Consider the following 22280-nt stretch of genomic DNA (forward strand, 5'->3'; position numbering starts at 1 on the left):
AAACTAATCAAAATTGGCATCAATGCTTAAATACAATGTGAGGTGAGCTTTTGTACCGATGGTGAACTCGCCCCGTAATTCTAGTGTGAGGTACAGTGTATAACGATATACGATGTGAGGTTAGCTTTTGTACCGATGGTGAACTCGCCGCCTAATTCTAGTGTGAGGTACATGTATAACGATATACAATGTGAGGTGAGCTTTTGTACCGATGGTGAACTCGCCCCCTAATTCTAGTGTGAAGTATAACGATATACAATGTGAGGTGAGCTTTTGTACCGATGGTGAACTCGCCCCCTAATTCCAGTGTGAGGTATAACGATATACAATGTGGTACAAGCTCTGTACTGATGACGGTACTCTTGTTTTACACAGTGATCGCATTGCCAGTTTTGTTATGAGAAACCCAACTCCAAATTTATGCCAACCGAAGTGACTACACAAACCTAGAACGGCATTGAACCTGGAGGGTGGATTCATTCTTATAACCCTAATCTCGTATGCATCATATAAGCTATCATGTAACAGTTACGATGTAGCCGACCTTACCAGTAAGTACAATCTACAATTGTGTATAGGCGTTATAACTAAGTTATTAAGATGAAATAGTTTCTTTACCACAGTATAAACTATAGTTAGACATCACATCGAGATTTTCCCTTTTGGACGCCCGTAATTTCTTTTCAGTACTGGAACGAACACACGCACGAGATTTGCCGATAACAGCATCGTGACTATTCCGTGGACAATGAGATAAGGCTATGACATATGAAAGTAGACATCAAACAGAGTTAATGTTCTATATATCTCCCTCTTTGTGATAATCTTACTGTTGACACGTCCACAGACGTTGCTTCAGTGGCAGCAGGGATGACGTCATAGCATGGGTCACGTGATAGTTTAGCGGTATTTGGTCAGACTAGGTTTTATGTATGTTCTATTTGATATATCTAAAATATAGCCTATCGATTTATGGAAAAATCATAAAGTCCTGGGAGCTGAGGAATAAATGGTCATTTTGTTCTAAAAGCGCGATAATAATATAATGTACGTGGCAATGAAGTTGAAAATAAAGGCATGCGGGGCCTTCGAAGGGTGATTGCGTGAATGCCGATTATTTGGTGCAATAACGTGTATCTATTTATTGTTTATCCACGAAGGGAGTATTTACAATTAAAATGTTACTACGACTGCCTGCACATTTTTTCCTATCTAAAGCATTTTTCAATTGGGAATGTTTAATTCAATAATATGAGGTTTTAGCATGAATGCAGGAAAATCGTTTACAAGAATGTTTTTATTTATAACCAATGGCACCCCTCAGCTAACGCCAACTCGTTTGAAGGCCTTGTCATTGTCAGGATCACTATTACACTATAATTGGTTTCGTTAAAATAATTTTTGATCTATATTTATTGTCTATGACTATTGTGTTGACTTGATTTGGCGGGATTCAATGTCGTCTACCCTAACGTCGCCCAACCTCTGCCTAACTACATAATTTTATATATCACTCCTCGGACTCAGGAATTTCAAGTTCACAAGAGTTAAACTAAACTGATAAACATACATCGCTAATAATTTGTCAACAACACCTGCGATATTTCACGTCAGCAAAGTACTTTACACGCGCGAGGATTCTGTCCACTGACAGGCGATCCTTTCCTCCACTGACACCCTGCCGTGATGACACGATGGCCGGGGCTGACAAGCTGCGATTATCTGGTCACATTGTGGTTGAATTACACCTGTATCATTATTTACCTGTAATTAAGTTTAACAATTCCATTTAAATTTTGCTGTCGGGTACTACGGATGATGATGGACACTTCACTCCTCGTTGACCTTTTGAATAGCCACTTTTCAGCCCCGGGGAATTAAGGCAGGACACTGAAGACAAAGAACCACATGCATCCCCCCCGATTTCATTTCAATCGTCTTTTGTGCTAAGCAAGCTTGAGCGATTTTACGAGTATACTAAGATTCTTTCATACTGGTTGTACTGTTGTATGGGTGTAATGAGGCACAGATTGGCATCAGTGTTTTGTGGTTAAAACTGTAAATATATCCTCTGCTATAAGTTGGATATGTATACCCGGGTTAACTGTGTATACCTGAAGTGACAGCGATACTTCTTGCTTAGCAATAAATCTTACTTTTATTTTTGCACAGAGAGTGATTTGGAACAGATTCTTCCCCAATGTACGATAAATACAATACACATTTAACGGGCCGCATGGTTAGGAATTGATGCCAAATGACAATGTGTCCAGTGGCCCCAAAACAAAGCTTTGGTATGGATTAAGTGACAGGGCCTGTTTTGGAATAATGATTTGTTGTTGTGGTACCAGCCTGATAAGATTAATAGTCAGTATTGTATACCACATTCAATATGTGTTTGTGATTTCACCCAAAGCTTAGATTGCAAGGCAAATTGATAGAGGCGATCACACGAAGTCCTTAATTTACAAACACTTATCACCGTTTTATGAATTTATTCCAAAGTTAATTCACGTGATAACAAGCTTTTTTTCCAAAGAGTATCGATTGTTATATATTGTGTCACCGAGAAAACGGCCCTTATAACCTCTGTGTACGGAGTTCATTAAGATTTGACTGACAACGATTGGAATTCGTCCATCTTAGATAAGACAGCTATTCCCACGAGGGCCCAAACTTTTACTTAAATCCCAGTCCTTGTCTGGATCGAAGTAGAATTTGCATTGTAAATCAATTATGAAGAAATGTCGAATCGTTTTTGTGAAACCCTTCAAAGTCCTAATGAATAAATGATGTCATATGTTTTTAATCTTTATATCCTGGGTATAGCTGCTCTGTATATATTAGAATTAAACTACTTTCTTCCGAAATGACGTCTTTTAAACTCATGTTCAAAAGATTTTTCGTGTCTGCTAATGTTAAAAAAAATGTTCGGGTTTTCTTGGAGTTGAAATTGATCGACGTTCAAAAATTACCCTCTGGATCAGAAAATTAAAAATATTTCCATATGTTTCATATAAATGATGAAATGATTTTTTTTAAACCTTGTGTATAACCTTCGTTACAGTTTTATCTATAATGAAACCGATCAATCGTCCAAAATGTTAACGTGTTAACGTTGTTACAGGCATTTTAATAGATATGATATTATATAATTATAAAATATTCCTTGATCTGTGAATAGTGAAATAGATAAATTAAACACCTCGCTACTGAGCTAGTTCGGTAGAGCCGACTACTGTAAAATTAGATGAAGATCTGAGATGTGTGCTTTAAAGTCAGTTTGCTTTTCGCATGGAGCTGATCCCACTTCTCTGTACTGTCGTGAATGTGCCTTTGGGCAAGGCATTTTACTTCATTGGCGCTTGGAAGAGCATGACGGACCTCGCTGAGGTAGCCTCAAACTACTACATTGAGACTCCCGTCAGAGTGACCCTAGTTATTGCGGATTCATAAACCTAGCAAACATCACATATTTTTATTGAAATTTACCCTCCTGTCTTTTATTTTGAATCTTCGGTTTGTATATTTATCACCAACACCACCCTGAATAGCACATACTATTTATATTCTGTGCTACATTTGACTGTATATCGTTAGTAAACAGAATTGTAGTTATAAGACTGTATACTACAATTTTCAGTGATTCAGTAGGAATATAGCTCCAGACGTTCAAGGTTTTAAATCAATTTAAAATTTGGCTGCCAGATACTTTAAGTGTCAACAGGCATAGAAATATTTCTTTTGTTAGCAATTTGTCACCCAGATACGAAATAACCAAATATGTCAACGTCGTCACACAACGACCCTAACGGGTGACATTCTATTTATCTGTCACGATAATTGTACACTGTATTCATAACGACTGTATACTTTCATCTGGTATCAGTTTAATACTTAATTGTACCTATATTTGGAAGCTTAATGACGAGTTGACCTGTTCGCTGATTGGTTGTTCGTTTAGCCAATGGCAACTACGCTTACTCAATATTAAAGGGTTCGCAAATCCTATTTTTTCATAATTTAGTGCCCTAGACTCGATAATAACCCGAACAAGTACGTTAGGCTTAATCAATCAATCAATGAATATTTTTCATAATGTGTCCTATATATACTCGATTATAACCGGAACGAGGAAGTTAAGCCTCATCAATTAATCAGTCAATCAAATTTTTCATGAAATGTCTACTTACTATAACTAGCAAGGACACGTTGTTCATAAGATATATTCTAATCCGTATTTTAATGTGTGTTGTTTTTGATGCACTTTCTAGTTATGACACGGAATAATAATATAAACAATGCAGACTACTTTTCAATTACAAGCACGCATTTTTTTTCCCAAATCAATGGCTTCATTATTGAAACATTCCTCCGTTATTTCTGAATACATTACATTCATCATACAATTGTAAATGATTCCAAAAACAACATTATCGATTGATTTTTATTTTATTGAATTTGACCCCACATACGAAATTTCCCCGATCTCTCTGCAATAGGCCGAACTAATAAGCTAATAGTTTTGTCGGTAGTGCTTTTCACTGTGTTTTTTATTCAAAATGCTTCATATGACTGGTAGAATCATTAAACCACAGGAGTTTCGCTACTGACAATACACTTATTGGTATGTCCGAAAACGTCTATTGATTGTTGGGTTCATGGAAGATTTACTGTTGAGTGTTAATCACGATAGACTTAGTGCTGAATAATGAAATGACCCTATACTTCACTAAAACTAGACCAACAGACTTGATCAGAATTCCAGATTATTTCAAAGTAAATCAAAATCTCGTTATTTGGCTTCAGTCCTGTCTAAGTTGAAATCATCCTATCACACATGTTTGATATAACACACTATTTACTCTGGTCATGTGGGTTTCGTTATAAACAAGTGTTAACGTACATATACAATTGTACTGCCGGTTGTAAACACTTCCAACCTGTTTTATATAAAACAAATAGTGTCTTTGTAAATAAATCAAGATAATATGTTTTTAGTTTCAAATGTTTTGTGGTCCAATGAAAAAAGACACGTGTTCTATATTGTACTAAAACAATAACTAGATAATGTATCTGTTCGTGTTCATGTCCTTAACCATCAACGGATACGCATACTGGTCTTTGTAGTCAGTAACCGAAGTCGACACCACCGTAAAGGGATCCGTGAGATGGTATCTACTGTCAAAAATCATTTACACCAAACTAGATGAAGTCTAAAATTCTAGCTTTAAAATGGCATCTATTGGAAATTTACATTATACAATCGTTTGTGAAAAAATAAGTTGTTATCTAAAACAAAAAAATGTTGGAAAGTTGATGACAGACTCGAATTACACATACAGACATATAGTACACTAGAAGACCGTGTACCAGAACACATATCATAGTACACTAGAAGACCGTGTACCAGAACACATATCATAGTACACTAGAAGACCGTTTACCAGACCTAGCCGGGGATGTACAGACATGTATCATCGTAATAATGACCTTAGCTGTTAATAGGACGTTAAACAAAATAAACCAAACCAAACCAAACTAATACCGTGTAGCACAGCTTATCCGGGGTTGTACTTACAAATATATCATCGTAAGACAATGTCCCAGAGCTTAGTCGGGATTGAACATCATTTAAAACAGTTGCATTCATTGACGTATGCAATGCACATATTTCCTTTTATGATTATGGTCTCATCTGCAATCAATATGGTAATCAAAGTTCGACCCGTCAGGTCAGCCGGGGTTGTATGGACGTCAGTCAGCTTAACTAATGCTACATTTGTATTGGTTGGGAAGCGTGATATTGAAGTCTTTTTAACAGTTTAAAAGGATATATTTTGTGTGCTTTGTACAATCTTTTAAGATGTTCCAGTCCATGTGAGATAATTGTCGATTATTTTTATTGGGAAGGACAAACTATCGTAAAATGTGTTGCTATTTGATATCATGGTACATTAAATAGACATCGTCTACTCTCGTATAATTGGATAAGTTGTTATTTACTGTAATACAATTTAATTTGTTAAACTTTTTTTACAATTATTTTGATGTAACTGGGTAAATGTTCATTACCGTGATATGATAAAATGCGTCTACTTTGATGTGGTTTGGTAAAGTGTGATTAATTGTTATACGGTTGCAAATAAATCATTTACTGTAGTGTGATTTCACATCTGGTAATTTGATTGGGTAAATTGTGAATAACTGTGGTTTGATTTGATAAATTGTGATTTACTGTGATTTCCTTGGATAAATTGTCAATTACGGTGATTTGATTGGATAAATTGTCAATTACGGTGATTTGATTGGATAAATTGTCAATTACGGTGATTTGATTGGATAAATTGTGTCACCAGAATATGTCCTGTTATTGTAATTCCCTTCGTAATATAAGTAATCAAAATCAATACACTTTCTTCAAACTGCAAAACATTCAATCAGTGATGTCTATCTGTCGTGTTTTAGACGGTGAGAACATTAACTAAAGTACCTTTAAATTCATAAATCGTTACTCCATATACGTACAGAGGAGCATGGAGACATTCTTGACTGGTTGAGGTATATGATGCAAATACAGACCAACATTTATTAATATTGACATGTATATGTATCAAAATTGACCTGCTGCCCCCACTACAGTACTTGAGATCTTTATCTCTTCCTTTCTTTCCTGTTTGCTTTGTCTTTCTCTTCTTTTTCTTTTGATGGGGTTCACTAGACAACCGTTCCCATTCATACATGACACTGTTTTGCTGAGTAAAGACATTTAAGATATATAGTTCAGAAAACGTTGGTCAACTAAATTTTCCTTTAAAACTGACAATATGGGAGAGGTAAAATACTGCATGATTTTAGAAAAATAGAATGTTGTCATGAATTTTGAAGCATTTCCGGATCTAATGTTTCAAAGTTTTTTTCCCCGGATGAGTGCATATATGTGTGTTTTGAAGTATGAATGCGTGTCCGGGATACGGCCGATTCTCTACCCCACGTGGAATCCTTCAATAACATGGCCATGTTATCTTTAATCATAATTGTCATCAGCTGGCTGTGAGAATGATATCCCATGTTAGGAGACTGGTGTGTTGTCAAATAACACTGAGTCGCTCCCCGGTAGTAAGAGTACACTCCTCGCGTGTCTCCGCCTGATCGGAGAGAGATACTGCAGCTGGACTTTATTGATGGAGAACGTGCATTAACAGACAAATTAAGACGGTAGAAATCAAACACGGGCCTTATGCGCTGCAACTTTACACGGTTAAGAGATTTTCGAGCCATTATCGAGGTTTATGTGACAACACAGCAGTATTTGGTAAAAGAGGGAATAATGGATGGCAAAAACAGACCAAAAAACACACTATAAACGTGGGGCATTAAAGGTCCTGAAAACACGACACTTAATCAATATACAGGCATTTTCTATCTATCTATTTTTGTTCGTGTTTGTTTCAAAGAAACAAGAAAGACAAGAAAATATGACCATGAAACAAGAGGGGAAAGCTATGACATGGACTAAGCCACGATTGCATGCAAATTGTGCATATTCTGTCACCAACTGCGCGAAATTAATGAAAAGTACAAAAAAACAAATTGTATATTTATTGTTTTCATCTATCCAAGGATAAATTTATAAGCTCCTGAGAACGCCCTCGCTGACTTAGTTTAGGAAAAGATTAACGAATTACACATACGTCAGATTATGTCAAAGCTATATTGTAGAAATCAGCCTCGGAGCGGACTGTTTCTAAGAAAGCGACAATATAGTTCTAGTCCTTTTAGCTTAGGCAACGCCAACACAACCGCTACATTTCCGTTAAACACATTCTCAAGGACACATATTTCGTATTTTATTTTTAAGTGATGTGGACCTGCTATTTTTCCGTTTTTGTTTTAAAACAGATATATCTTTGTCTTAAAGAGACCTATAACTTTGAAGTATTTTTAACTAGAATTACCGGGGGCTGTACTTCCGTTCTTGGAAATATCGGGTAGCTAAATTTATGACACAACGATTCTATCAAAAACACTGCCTCTGATGAAAATAAATGTCCCTATTATAACTGAGTTCTGCAGGCCAAACAGATTTCCACTTGCAGATGTTTTGTTATCTTAACCCCTACATGGAATTTCCTGTACTTTGTCATGTGTCCATTTATCTCGTTCAGGCATGAAATTGATTTTACAGAGTCAACGTGAGTCTGTTTGAAAAAGTGAAAGATGAGTTAAATGTGAAGAGTCACCATGAATTTGGTAGTGAAACTTTGTGGAATTTGATAAACAAACCAACCATGCTTTTCTGTCTATCATCGGGGGGTGTAACTCGGCACGCGTGGGACAGGTTTACTTTCTTTTTTTAAGATGTTTATTGCATACTCTACTTATGAATTGTTGACGTAACTGAGCAGATTTGGCGGAAATTAAATAAAAAGAAACCTATAGGGTATTATGAAGTTTAGCTTAATTTTTCATATATGTATTAAATCATTACACATCATAAAGGACTGAATGGATTTTTCCACTTTGGTCCGAAGCATCCTTGGGGAAACGGAACAATTTTTGCATAATTTGTGACTCTGTATCACCCAGGGGCTGGTCCAAATTTGGTCTAAAACATCCTTGGGTGAAGACGAACCAATTTTGCATAAGTGGTGGGCATAGAAGGTCAACTGGCTATCAATGTTGAGGGCTTTGTTTGCTTTGAATCTGTTTTGGTACCAGGAAATTCAATTTGATTAAAGGGAAATGCGGCCAGCAATACAAACTAATATTGGTATAGAAAGGCGGATTCCAAAATGGGAAAAAGTATTTGTAATATAACTTAGAGTGCTTTGCCATAACCAATGAAATATCAAGGTGAGCGATGCAAGCTCCATGGACCTCGTGCTAAATCAAGTCTTGGTTGAATATGTTTTGTCTTTTTATATATATGTTGTTGTTTTTTTTAATAAAAAGGGTGTAGGGGTGGGGTGGGGTGGGGTGGGGGCATCTACCGGTACGTGTTTCTTTAAACTTTTTGAGAAATGGCGGAGAAGAATCGCCATTAGTTCTGTGAACATATATTCATTTTTGATGCCTTCATTGAAAGATCAGGTTTTGCAAAATCTAGGTTGATTTAACCACTTAGCATATACAATGTATAGTAAACTGTTTCGTACGATATCACTTACGTAATCCACTATACATCTCAAAAACAACAGAAAATACAGACATAATTTAGAAATCATAACTTAAAAGAGATAATTATTACAGATTTGTATGTAGACATTGGAAAAGCACAAGGGAATCAGACCATGTGTTCCAGAAGGGTAGGCGTCTTCTGCTTCAACGACGATAAATACCCTCAAATTATAGGCTAAACCCGGATTATTTCACATTCCTATGAAGAGAAGTAGAGTTGTAATAATGGAGACACTAGACATATCAACCAATACCTAACACTTCTGACGTCATATCAACAGTATCTTACACTTATGACGTCATATGAACCAGTACCTAACACGTCTGACGTCATATCAACCAGTACCTAACACTTCTGACCTCATATCAACCAGTACCTAACACTTCTGACGTCATATCAACAGTACATAACACTTCTGACGTCATATCAACCAGTACCTAACACTTCTGACTTAATATCAACCAGTACCTAACACTTCTGACTTCATATCAACCAGTACCTAACACTTCTGACTTAATATCAACCAGTACCTAACACGTCTGACTTTATATCAACCAGTACCTAACACTTCTGACTTAATATCAACCAGTACCTAACACTTCTGACGTCATATCAACAGTACGTAACACTTCTGACGTCATATCAACCAGTACCTAACATGTCTGACGTCATATCAACCAGTACCTAACACTTCTGACGTCATATCAACAGTACCTAACACTTCTGACGTCATATCAACAGTACGTAACACTTCTGACGTCATATCAACCAGTACCTAACATGTCTGACGTCATATCAACCAGTACCTAACACTCGTGACGTCATATCAACAGTACCTAACACTTCTGACTTAATATCAACAGTACGTAACACTTCTGACGTCATATCAACCAGTACCTAACACTTCTGACTTAATATCAACCAGTACCTAACACTTCTGTCGTCATATCGCAACAGGAAATGTAATATTTGACATCTCATGAGGTCACAAGACAGTGGTTACAAATCATAGACAGGAACTTGTATAGTAGTTCAAGGAACACTCGCTGTTTACTATAAATACTATTGCCGCTTCTCCAGTTTGTCAAGATTAAGGCAGAAGGAAAGTCGTCAATATATTGAAGCAGCGTTGTCATGGCATTTATCGCGAGGTTAACGCCATAGATTTTAAACGTCAAGAGAACATCATCGGGCCCCAATTCCACCAATCTTAAATTTAGGAAATCACATTTGTTAAAAATGTTCACATGAGAGCATTTTTTGAGCAAAAGAAACAGTCTTTAGCTAAGGAAGTGTATTAAAATTTGTAATGTCGTCGCGTGAAGTTAAGGAACATTTGGGACACTGGGGTATGTCATTAAATCAAGGTCAAGGTCACAAAGTAATAAAAAACATTTTGCCACAATTTGCATGAAATTTGTGTCAAGGTCAAACGACAGTAAAACTCCCATTAAAACTCTATTGATATGAGACTAGAGAAATGCCAATGGTAATGTTTTAACTTAATCAGCCAATCGCAGTTACCTACTGTTTAATATTTTACAAAAGACGGAAATATGAAAGTAAAGCGTTGCCTGTTCCATAGTCAGAAAGGTATATTACAAAGATTGAAATGACATTTGTGCTTGCAGGATCACCTTGGATACGGAGATCAGTAGAATATACAATGACGACAACATCTTTAGTGATGACCTTCGATCTCGTTACGTCACCATCCGGGACCTTCTGGCACATAACATCGGTATCCGTAGTAACAACTACATGAGGTTTGACGACTCCCTAACAAGGGGAAATATATACAGGTAAATACTAACAGGTAAACACAAATTTTCAAATAGATACAGGTAAATGAATACAATTCAACATATCATCGTCTAGTATTATATTGGATAATTTTAGGTCATTTAAGTCTTGAATAATGCGATTGCGTTTTCCCGGCGTCTTTCGTACGTTAATAAATGCCATTTTCGAGGGCTTTTCTAAAACCTCTTAACCAATTTCATTTAAAGTGTACATGAACCTTTCCTAGCTATATAAGAATAATCACCTGAGAGATTGGACAATGGACCAAACCGAACAATCTCTACAACATTCTTCTTCAAAACCATATGTTTCAGGATTGGATATTCTTCATTGATATACGGTCAAAATGGTGCTTTATGACAATTCTGACTTTCATTACTTTGTATTAAAGTAAGGAAGTATAACTGTGTATTGAACTAAAGCAGATTAACTACATCAATAATGACATGTGTTAGTATAGGATGGCTGTTTGATAATGGTACAACATTGTATAAAGAGGACATAAAATATATTTAAAAGCAACGTCCCTCGAGGCTCCAGTCCTTTTGTTTTGATCTTTTATTCAAACTATTGTTTTTCATGTTAATATTTTAATTGTGACATCACTATTATTCCATCTCTTTGCCTTAAAGGCAGGTGGTATGATCATATCCGTGTTTACATTTAGCTTTCCTCAGAGTCACTTCAGTCACATGACACTGGAATCGGTTTCGTTTACAAAGCCATCCGTAAAACAAACAGCATGCAACTTGCAATTTCATCTGCCTGAGTAATTATATTTGGATTATCTCTGCTTCTCTCTGTTGTGACTTTAGAAATGCTGGTCGTGAAACCTAACCTTGAGGTCGACTGCATTTTCTACTGTAAATATGCAATATCAATATAATAAAGGGCTGGGTTACAATGATTTATTTTTTAAACGTTGCGAACTATTTCCCAATCGATAGTAGCGTCCCCTGGCGGTGGCGTTGACCCATCGTTAGATGCGGGACAAGCAAGTCTGATCGATCGGCGCCAAATCATAATTGCATACCTTGCTTCACATCAACTTCTAGTTTGCCGTGCGCAAAGTTATTTATAAATCCAATCTCGTCTAATTCATATCAATGTAATCTTAAGTTTTCTTTCGGTTTGTACAATCATATTTCATTGTTTTAAATCCTGTATTCGATAGATCCCCGCCAGATTAGGTCCAATTACAGACGGGTACTGTGTGTCTGCCGCTATGTCTTCGTCTTTTTACCTCAAGGTTACATCGAGGTCACGAGCTTGTGACCTAGTTACAGTACCAGATGACGTTTTGTATGAAATTATATTGATATCTTTCCTTGTAAAACCTTGCACATTCATGGTTCGAGCACGCCCGTTGTTTGTGTCATCGGCGATAGTCTACAACGACCATTTTCTATTTCTTCCACAACAAATACCAAAGTTGTCTTTTTTTCAATGTAAGACATACCCACTACATGATGCATTATATGTGTGGCTTTAGAAAAACACTGGAACTCGTTTATGTTTGCTAAGTTGTGTTTGAACTGTACATTGATGTATGTATGTACAAACTGTTAGTGATAGCAGTGTTATCTTTTGGCGTCGTTTTGGCGTCGTTTTGGTGTCCTTTTGGCGTCCTTTTGGCGTCCTTTGAGTACATCATTACCAGTAGTGACTTAAAGACTGTTAAATAGATAAGTACCTGCGTTTTAGTTAAACTGGTCGTCTTTGAATGTGGTACCTTCATTATAATATGAACGCAAATAGTAAAATGCCAATGGGGACTGTATTCATTCATTATGGCATGACTGCTAGTAAGAAATGTTGTGTACACATATTCATAGAACCATAAATACTCCTGATATTCAGTTCTGAAGTCTTTCCTGGAAAGGAAAAGTTCGCCTGAATGTTCACATTTTACGGTAATCACGGTCATAACAGTAACGGTGATTAAAACACTGGGCAGATGATTGACGTAACATTACACATTCATTTTGAGACACGTGTACTTATTTTAGAAAAACATGCAAACGAAAACAAGTGGAGAGAAAAATAATCTTCTTAGATAAGCAGATATGCTATGTTTTCTCACGCAGGCGCATCAAGTTCCTTAGAGGACGGGGCCGGTTCCGGGAAAGTTTTTACTACAGCAATCTCATGTATGGTATCATCACGGATATTGCCGAGCGACTTGGCGGGAAAAGCTGGGAGGATCTCGTCAGAGAAGAACTTCTAAACCCAATAGGAATGTCGTCGACGACATTTGCAACAGTAGCCGAGGAAAAGAAGATAGATCTCGCCACAGGCTACATTGATTTCTATGGTGAAATCCATCCAGTGGCATTTAGATTATCAAAGTAAGATGTGATACCTTAGCAGGTGAAAAATATACTTCCAAGTAAAGATACATCAAGATATTCGGCACTATGTAATATACTAAGATAAACATACACGTCCCCATGTACAAAGTCGTCACTATATGATTTACTAAAATAAACATACACGTCCCCATGTACAACGTCGTCACTATATAATATACTAAAATAAACATACACATCCCCATGTACAAAGTGGTCACTACACACATGTATATAATATAGTAAAATAAACATACACGTCCCCATGTACAAAGTCGTCACTATATGATTTACTAAGATAAACATACACGTCCCCATGTACAACGTCGTCACTGTATAATATACAAAGATAAACATACACGTCCCCATGTACAAAGTCGTCACTGTATAATATACTAAGATAAACATACACGTCCCCATGTACAAAGTCGTCACTGTATAATATACTAAGATAAACATACACGTCCCCATGTACAAAGTCGTCACTATATAATATACAAAGATAAACATACACGTCCCCATGTACAAAGTCGTCACTGTATAATATACTAAGATAAACATACACGTCCCCATGTACAAAGTCGTCACTGTATAATATACTAAGATAAACATACACGTCCCCATGTACAAAGTCGTCACTGTATAATATACTAAGATAAACATACACGTCCCCATGTACAAAGTCGTCACTGTATAATATACTAAGATAAACATACACGTCCCCATGTACAAAGTCGTCACTATATAATATACTAAGATAAACATACACGTCCCCATGTACAAAGTCGTCACTGTATAATATACTAAGATAAACATACACGTCCCCATGTACAAAGTCGTCACTATATAATATACTAAGATAAACATACACGTCCCCATGTACAAAGTGGTCACTATATAATATACTAAAATAAACATACACGTCCCCATGTACAAAGTCGTCACTGTATAATATACTAAGATAAACATACACGTCCCCATGTACAAAGTCGTCACTATATAATATACTAAGATAAACATACACGTCCCCATGTACAAAGTCGTCACTATATGATTTACTAAAATAAACATACACGTCCCCATGTACAAAGTCGTCACTGTATAATATACTAAGATAAACATACACGTCCCCATGTACAAAGTCGTCACTATATGATTTACTAAAATAAACATACACGTCCCCATGTACAAAGTCGTCACTATATAATATACTAAGATAAACATACACGTCCCCATGTACAAAGTCGTCACTATATGATTTACTAAAATAAACATACACGTCCCCATGTACAAAGTCGTCACTGTATAATATACTAAGATAAACATACACGTCCCCATGTACAAAGTCGTCACTGTATAATATACTAAGATAAACATACACGTCCCTATGTACAAAGTCGTCACTATATGATTTACTAAAATAAACATACACGTCCCCATGTACAACGTCGTCACTATATAATATACTAAAATAAACATACACGTCCCCATGTACAACGTCGTCACTATATAATATACTAAAATAAACATACACGTCCCCATGTACAAAGTGGTCACTGTATAATATACTAAGATAAACATACACGTCCCCATGTACAAAGTGGTCACTATATAATATACTAAGATAAACATACACGTCCCCATGTACAACGTCGTCACTGTATAATATACTAAAATAAACATACACGTCCCCATGTACAAAGTCGTCACTGTATAATATACAAAGATAAACATACACGTCCCCATGTACAAAGTGGTCACTATATAATATACAAAGATAAACATACACGTCCCCATGTACAAAGTCGTCACTGTATACTATACTAAGATAAACATACACGTCCCCATGTACAAAGTCGTCACTATATAATATACTAAAATAAACATACACGTCCCCATGTACAAAGTCGTCACTATATAATATACTAAGATAAACATACACGTCCCCATGTACAAAGTCGTCACTATATAATATACTAAAATAAACATACACGTCCCCATGTACAAAGTCGTCACTATATAATATACTAAGATAAACATACACGTCCCCATGTACAAAGTCGTCACTATATAATATACTAAAATAAACATACACGTCCCCATGTACAAAGTGGTCACTATATAATATACAAAGATAAACATACACGTCCCCATGTACAAAGTCGTCACTGTATACTATACTAAGATAAACATACACGTCCCCATGTACAAAGTCGTCACTATATAATATACTAAAATAAACATACACGTCCCCATGTACAAAGTCGTCACTATATAATATACTAAAATAAACATACACGTCCCCATGTACAAAGTCGTCACTATATAATATACTAAAATAAACATACACGTCCCCATGTACAAAGTCGTCACTATATAATATACTAAGATAAACATACACGTCCCCATGTACAAAGTCGTCACTATATAATATACTAAGATAAACATACACGTCCCCATGTACAAAGTCGTCACTATATAATATACTAAGATAAACACACACGTCCCCATGTACAAAGTCGTCACTGTATAATATACTAAGATAAACATACACGTCCCCATGTACAAAGTCGTCACTATATAATATACTAAAATAAACATACACGTCCCCATGTACAAAGTCGTCACTATATAATATACTAAAATAAACATACACGTCCCCATGTACAAAGTCGTCACTATATAATATACAAAGATAAACATACACGTCCCCATGTACAAAGTCGTCACTATATAATATACAAAGATAAACATACACGTCCCCATGTACAAAGTCGTCACTGTATAATATACTAAAATAAACATACACGTCCCCATGTACAAAGTGGTCACTGTATAATATACTAAGATAAACATACACGTCCCCATGTACAAAGTCGTCACTATATAATTTACTAAGATACCAAAGATCATGATAGTGGAGGAAAACATTGACACCGAATGGCGGCTGATTACTGTCAAAGCGATCAGGCGCCAACACGTCATTTTATGCACGCTAATTAGCGTATTAAATATGTCTTGTTAGCATTTTTGCGTATTGACGCCATGTCCCGGTTTAAAAACACAAGACGACATTTTATCTCTTAAATCTCGCCTTGGCGTGGTTTGATAATGCGCCAATGCGACAACACGAGATGATTATCATTTGATGATGTCGCAATAGGTCATATACATGTACATCTATGTATGGCATGGATTTATCCATTAAATATCAAAGCGATCTTTTGATGAAATTAATGTATGTAGTATTAGGCTGAACTTCTTTGAAAGGACAAATGCATGTACATGTAACAACGTCAACATAGCTTACAAATACAATATATTTTGCTTTTAAATTTTATGATTGAGACAATGAGGGGCCTTTTTATCTTTCTTTCTAGAGAGTGGGGTAACCTGTGTGGTTCCGGTTGTGTGATGAGCTCAGCGAATGATATGGCTAAATGGATGATGTTCCACCTCGACAAGGGACGCAACTCATTCTCCGTGAAAGTCGTGGACGAGAGGGCGCTGTCACACACTCATAAAGCACACAATACCATCGCCAAGTCGTCCATTTTTAAATATTTTACCAAACCAGTGGTACCGTACACTCATTGTCAGACCAACTACGCTCTTGGATGGAAAAATGGCTACTATCGAGGTTGGTAGCCAAATACGACATGTCGGTTTATCTAATTAATTTCATAATGAATTTAATCAGAAAAGGCGACCCTCTTCAGGAGATATAACATATTGTCCTGGCGTGGTTAGAGAGTATGCCGTAATATTGATTCGTTTCATAGCTGTTCAACTTAAGTCATTATGAACACCAAAGAAAACTATTTTTCCACAACTACAGAGAAAATCAAATTGATTAATAGAGGAGCTCATTTTCGTAAAACTCGACGACAAAATAGCTTTTCCAATTGATTTCAAGCGTAAACACAATTCATTTAAAACATATGATACGTTAGTATTTTTATGCACACGCGCGGAATGCATTACGATGAAAGGGCACACAGTAAGCCTTCGCACAAGCAAACTGACGTAAATCAGACTTCTGTCATTTGCAGTGGTTGTCTTCACAATTTTCCGATACATTATGCAAGAAATGTGAAAGGCTTTGATCTGTATAAACGCACTGTAATGCATTAACAAACAGATATGAAATTAAATATATTATCTCCGTTTAACTGATTTTACTCGGAAGCGAAGCAGTATTATCCGGAGTCCCATGCTCGCTTCCTTCCAGACCTCCATTACCAGTTAGTCAATTGCACGGCGTCATATTAATAACACTGTCGGCATTTGTCTTTCTATGCAAGGAAGAAGACTAAATATCGTGCTTATAGAAAATAATATGCAAATATCTAGCCAAGAAAATTCCTTTGTGAAGAATACTTGTCAAGGGCACACAAAAGGAAATGTCTGTTTTGAGTCGAGTGCATTGTCAATCAACAAAATTTAAAAAAAACATGTCTGCATTACATTTTCAAAAGCGGTTTTCATCAAGGGGATGAATATAGACTCACTGTAACTGTTCCAATTGTCCAATGCATGCATTCATCTTACTATACTGAAAAGACTAAACAAGATTCGTGTATGTGTAGTGATTTGAGACCATACAAATGTGTGATGATTTGAGACGATACCAATCTGTCGTGATTTAAGACCATACCAAGCTGTCGTGATTTTAGGAGGTTGAATCACTGATTCATCAAAACCAATACACAAAGGGGTACCTTCTGGCAATAATTCGATTCCCAAACTTCGTAAAACATCACTGGAATGACCACAATGCATTCTCCATTGGTACCCCATGATAACTTTTGATTAGCGAGGGAATACATTTTTCAATCATACAATGTATGCGTGTGACCAAGAGAAAGCCTAATATCTTGAATATTAAAGTTTTATTTGAGTTTTAGTTGATCGCCCTTCTATACGCCACGTGTGTATGTAAAAGTCACGTACAGCTACACGTCATCATCATCGAAATGAATCAAGATGTTAAAAAAACACACATTTAAGTACAATTACACTTCATTATTATATATATATATATATATTTGCAATAATTTTAATTTCGTTTCTTTTCAAGGATATGAAATATTGACACATTCTGGATCGACATGGGGATACCGAGCACTGATAACACTATTTCCGGCCATGCGCCTTGGTATATATACGTCACTGACCGGTGAGGATTATGGCTACATTTTGAGGACAAATATACATAATTATTTGGCAGACATGTACCTTGATGAAAAGCCATGGCTTAACGGGTCAACGATATGTTCCTTCCCTGAACCGTGGTTTAGACCTGGCAAGGAGAAGCCGAAACCTTTGATCGACAAAACACGTGCTCTTCCTAGAAATACGACTTATTACATTGGAGAGTATGAAAATCCAGCCTACGGCCGAATGATTGTAGCCGTCAATGGAACAACAGGCAATCTGATCATAAAGTATGGAGTAGTGACATTAGGCTTGTATCCAAAAGCTTTGAGGGACGAATTCCATTTCGAGACACTTGGATTTGCCGCCTTTGTGTTAAACTTTGGAACGATTAAGTTCAAGATGGAAACTCTTTCAGGTTACTTTGCAGCATTCCAGGTCACGACATTCGACACAAAAGACCCACCAGAATTTCAACGATTTATGACACAAAACGACCTCCCTAATACTCTGTACGTTGGCGTTGCTTCCCAACGTAACAGTGCTAATACACTACAGTCAATGGACACTCCGCTTGGTCTTCTGATTATTTGGATTATAAACCTTTTCATCTTCAGAAAAATTCCTGTCTGCCGATCATAGCGAATGCACAGTAGTTAATTCTTTCATGAGTGACCGACAGCTGACGGAGCCTTCTCCACATTTTGGTTTTTGGAAATATTCCGTAATACTCCAGTTAACGGGTTTGTGTCGCTGGGAAGTGTTACAGTGTCTGTGTCTGGTACTTGGACTATCGAGTCTACACTAGCAAGTCGTTTGGGGATGGGGGGGTCCGAGTTATTAAGGTTCGGATGCAATTGTAAGATCAATCAGGTCGATGAGGCATTTTTCTGTCAATCCGCGTATCGGGATAGAGTTTCTGGATATGCGATACTAAACTTTAGTTGTTTTTGTCGGATTATCGAGGCACTCTTACGTGTACATTGAGATGATATTTGCCTTATTTTGGAGATTACATTCAGTTGTTTGGGAATTTCCGGATTAGAGTTACTTCGCTTCGTTAAGTGATTATTCCGGATTAACAAAGCTCTCGATAAACGAACTTTCAATATCTTCTCAGGTGTGTCCACATCAATGCAATATCCTTATATTCAAATAATATCAATTCAGATCAAGGGTGTTTCACTGCACTTTGATGAATTCAATCTTAAATGACGATGATTTAAGTTGGAATGATGAGGCCAACTTCGGAGTGATTTTACTAAATACTCTACTCCATTATGTGATTGAGACATATTTGATGGTCGATATTCCTGTTAATAATTAGATGTCTGTTACACAATTTAACGATATTTCGGTAAATACCGTGTGCACATCGCAAGAGTGGTGTTTTGGATTACTAAGCCTTGACTTTGTTATAAAATGGTGAGCTCACTTCTTCTCTAAACAGCGATCCTGACTAGCTGTCAACCATCACACTATTGTAAACAAATGAAAAAAATAATAGTTTTGTGTCAATGCGTCAGCAACGTCCAGACAATATGAGCAGAGAATCTTTGGTCTTGTAAGACCTTCGACGTTTCAGAAAATATTTTGAGTTGATTAAAAATTTCATACAATTTCTTCGCTCTCATTATAGAAATCGAGGCAATAACATTTGAATGTCATCAAATTATGAAACATAAAAAAAAAAAAAAAAAATGATTATGCCGTTTCATTTTATAATGGGATTTCAAAACTAAATATCATTTAAGCGTTGTGGAGTAAAAGTACAACGATATTCGAAGTTGTTACGAGGAAAAGGTGATTTGGTTTTGATTGATTGATTGATTCATTCATTCATTGGTATAGAATTATGGAGTTGCTGATTTCTGAACTTTAGTTTTACTCCCCATGTTCAATACAGCACAGCTACGAAAAGTGCTGCGTAAAACTATTTTGCATGTTATACATGTATAATAAATGTTTCATACCCTCCCCAACAGACATATTTTATATGTCATATTTTTGGTTTCATTCATTATATACATAACTTTGCAACTTTGCATTGTAAAATACTAATGGTTTTTGCTTATATCAATACGTCATCAATTATTGCGTGTCACATGATATATACGTGCTTAGTCTGTGTGTTCCGTGCTCTGTGATCCACGTCACCGTTTGGTATGTCTTGTGTACTGAGGTTGTACTTATGTAGGACCCTGGATGACAGTGTAATTACAGCACTCGGTATGTGTCCGGGAAATATTAGAATCAGAAAATTTAATATATCGCCTGAACTAGCTGGTGCCATTCAAGTCTGGATGTTGATAGAAATAAACCACATAATCAACGTCCCTGATTTACTTTTTTTCATGAACTGCTTTCCTTTCTTAATTCGTGGACAATTCCTGTGTAATCGCTAAAGACATGGCTTGACGATAAAGACTTTATCTGAATGAGAGTGCAGTAATTGGGTTTTTCTACGTTCTCACGCAAATGTACCGTTCACCTATACGAGCTGAGAGTCTCGCCGCTGTGCCGGTAGCTTTCAGGCTATTGTGTTTTAATCAAAAGGCATTGTTCTCTATGTCATTAAGTGCAGCTTGTGAGTGATGCTATTTCCTAATTCTGCGTTGGAATACACACCGGATGTAACGTCTTTGTATACATGTAGGTTTCCTTCCGGCGCATTCTTTTTTAAGAATGCAATTGTAATCTGTTTCATTTTAATTGTATTTGTAAATCAGTTATACAGTTTGTATTGCAATTAACAGAAAGAAAAGAAAGTCCATTTATGTATTTATTGTCATGATGAATATTTGTGTAAGATTAGCTGACCTTGAGAATTTACCATTCGGTATAGCCTCTGCCTTAACTACATGTATGTACGTTCTGTACCTTTATCTATATCGGAATATCTCTGTGTTTATAATATAGAATAAGACTTGTCTTTAACATTTCAGAATAATCTGATAATATAAGTTTTACAAAGCAATGCGGATTTTAGATAGAATTTCCTGGTGAAAACATTTAGATAACACTTTCAATTATATTTAAAATCACTAGCTATTAGGTAGTTGTGTCTCCCTTCCCACCGTGAAATAATTGTTACAGATGGTATATATCGTAGCGATCAACCGCCTATTTCCATTGACAGATATACACAATTTCTATTATTTCATAAAATGAAATATATCTGTGGAAAGTGATTGCGTCTGGTATATCACATCGTCGCCATGGTGATGGAACGCCGCCATTACATGTCTGTACCCGCTCCCCGCTAATAAATGGCCGAATTTCGTGTCGTCTTGTATTTCATGTGGATTTTGTCCAAATTTCATTTCAGATACGAGAGAGGTCTCAAGAAAGGTTTTATTTGTATCTGTATGTATGATAGATTTTGGTATCTGTGCCGATGTATTACTGGTGTAATGTCAATGGGTTTTTTTTTTCTCACTGTATCGCTTTTAAGCTGTTTACGTACATTGTTGTACGTGGTGATGTAGGAATACGTGGACCTACATGATGATGAATTGTATATGTCTGTGACTAGAAAATAAAATATTCTATTGTTCACATTCTTGTTTTATTGGTTTAAAACGTCCACTTAACAACACTTTCATCTTCTTACTCAATAAAAACGAAACTCATATACAGTACATGTTTTTGTGTCTATACCGAAACATGTGAATGTGTCATTAAGAAATAAGTCTGAGAGGATTTCAAAAGATATACTTTTTGAAGTACTAAAACATAAAGTCATACATCATCTTAACAACAAATCTCTACTTTTGACGGAGAAGATGTAT

At 36.3% G+C, this 22280-nt stretch overlaps 1 protein-coding gene across 1 annotated transcript in view; it reads left to right on the forward strand.

Annotated features, from left to right (window-relative positions):
• The window catches only part of LOC117334604 (protein flp-like), a 45917-nt gene extending 23870 nt beyond the window's left edge, over positions 1–22047 (forward strand). The window contains exons 2-5 of the mRNA XM_033894301.1: positions 10813–10983; positions 13072–13332; positions 16713–16972; positions 18413–22047. Coding sequence (XP_033750192.1) covers positions 10813–10983; positions 13072–13332; positions 16713–16972; positions 18413–19131 — 1411 coding nt within the window. The 3' untranslated portion in view covers positions 19132–22047. The remainder of the gene's footprint in view (positions 1–10812; positions 10984–13071; positions 13333–16712; positions 16973–18412) is intronic.
• Positions 22048–22280: the final 233 nt, after the last annotated feature.

The sequence above is a fragment of the Pecten maximus genome, chromosome 9, assembly GCF_902652985.1.
Source record: "Pecten maximus chromosome 9, xPecMax1.1, whole genome shotgun sequence".
In the NCBI taxonomy this organism is placed as follows: domain Eukaryota; kingdom Metazoa; phylum Mollusca; class Bivalvia; order Pectinida; family Pectinidae; genus Pecten; species Pecten maximus.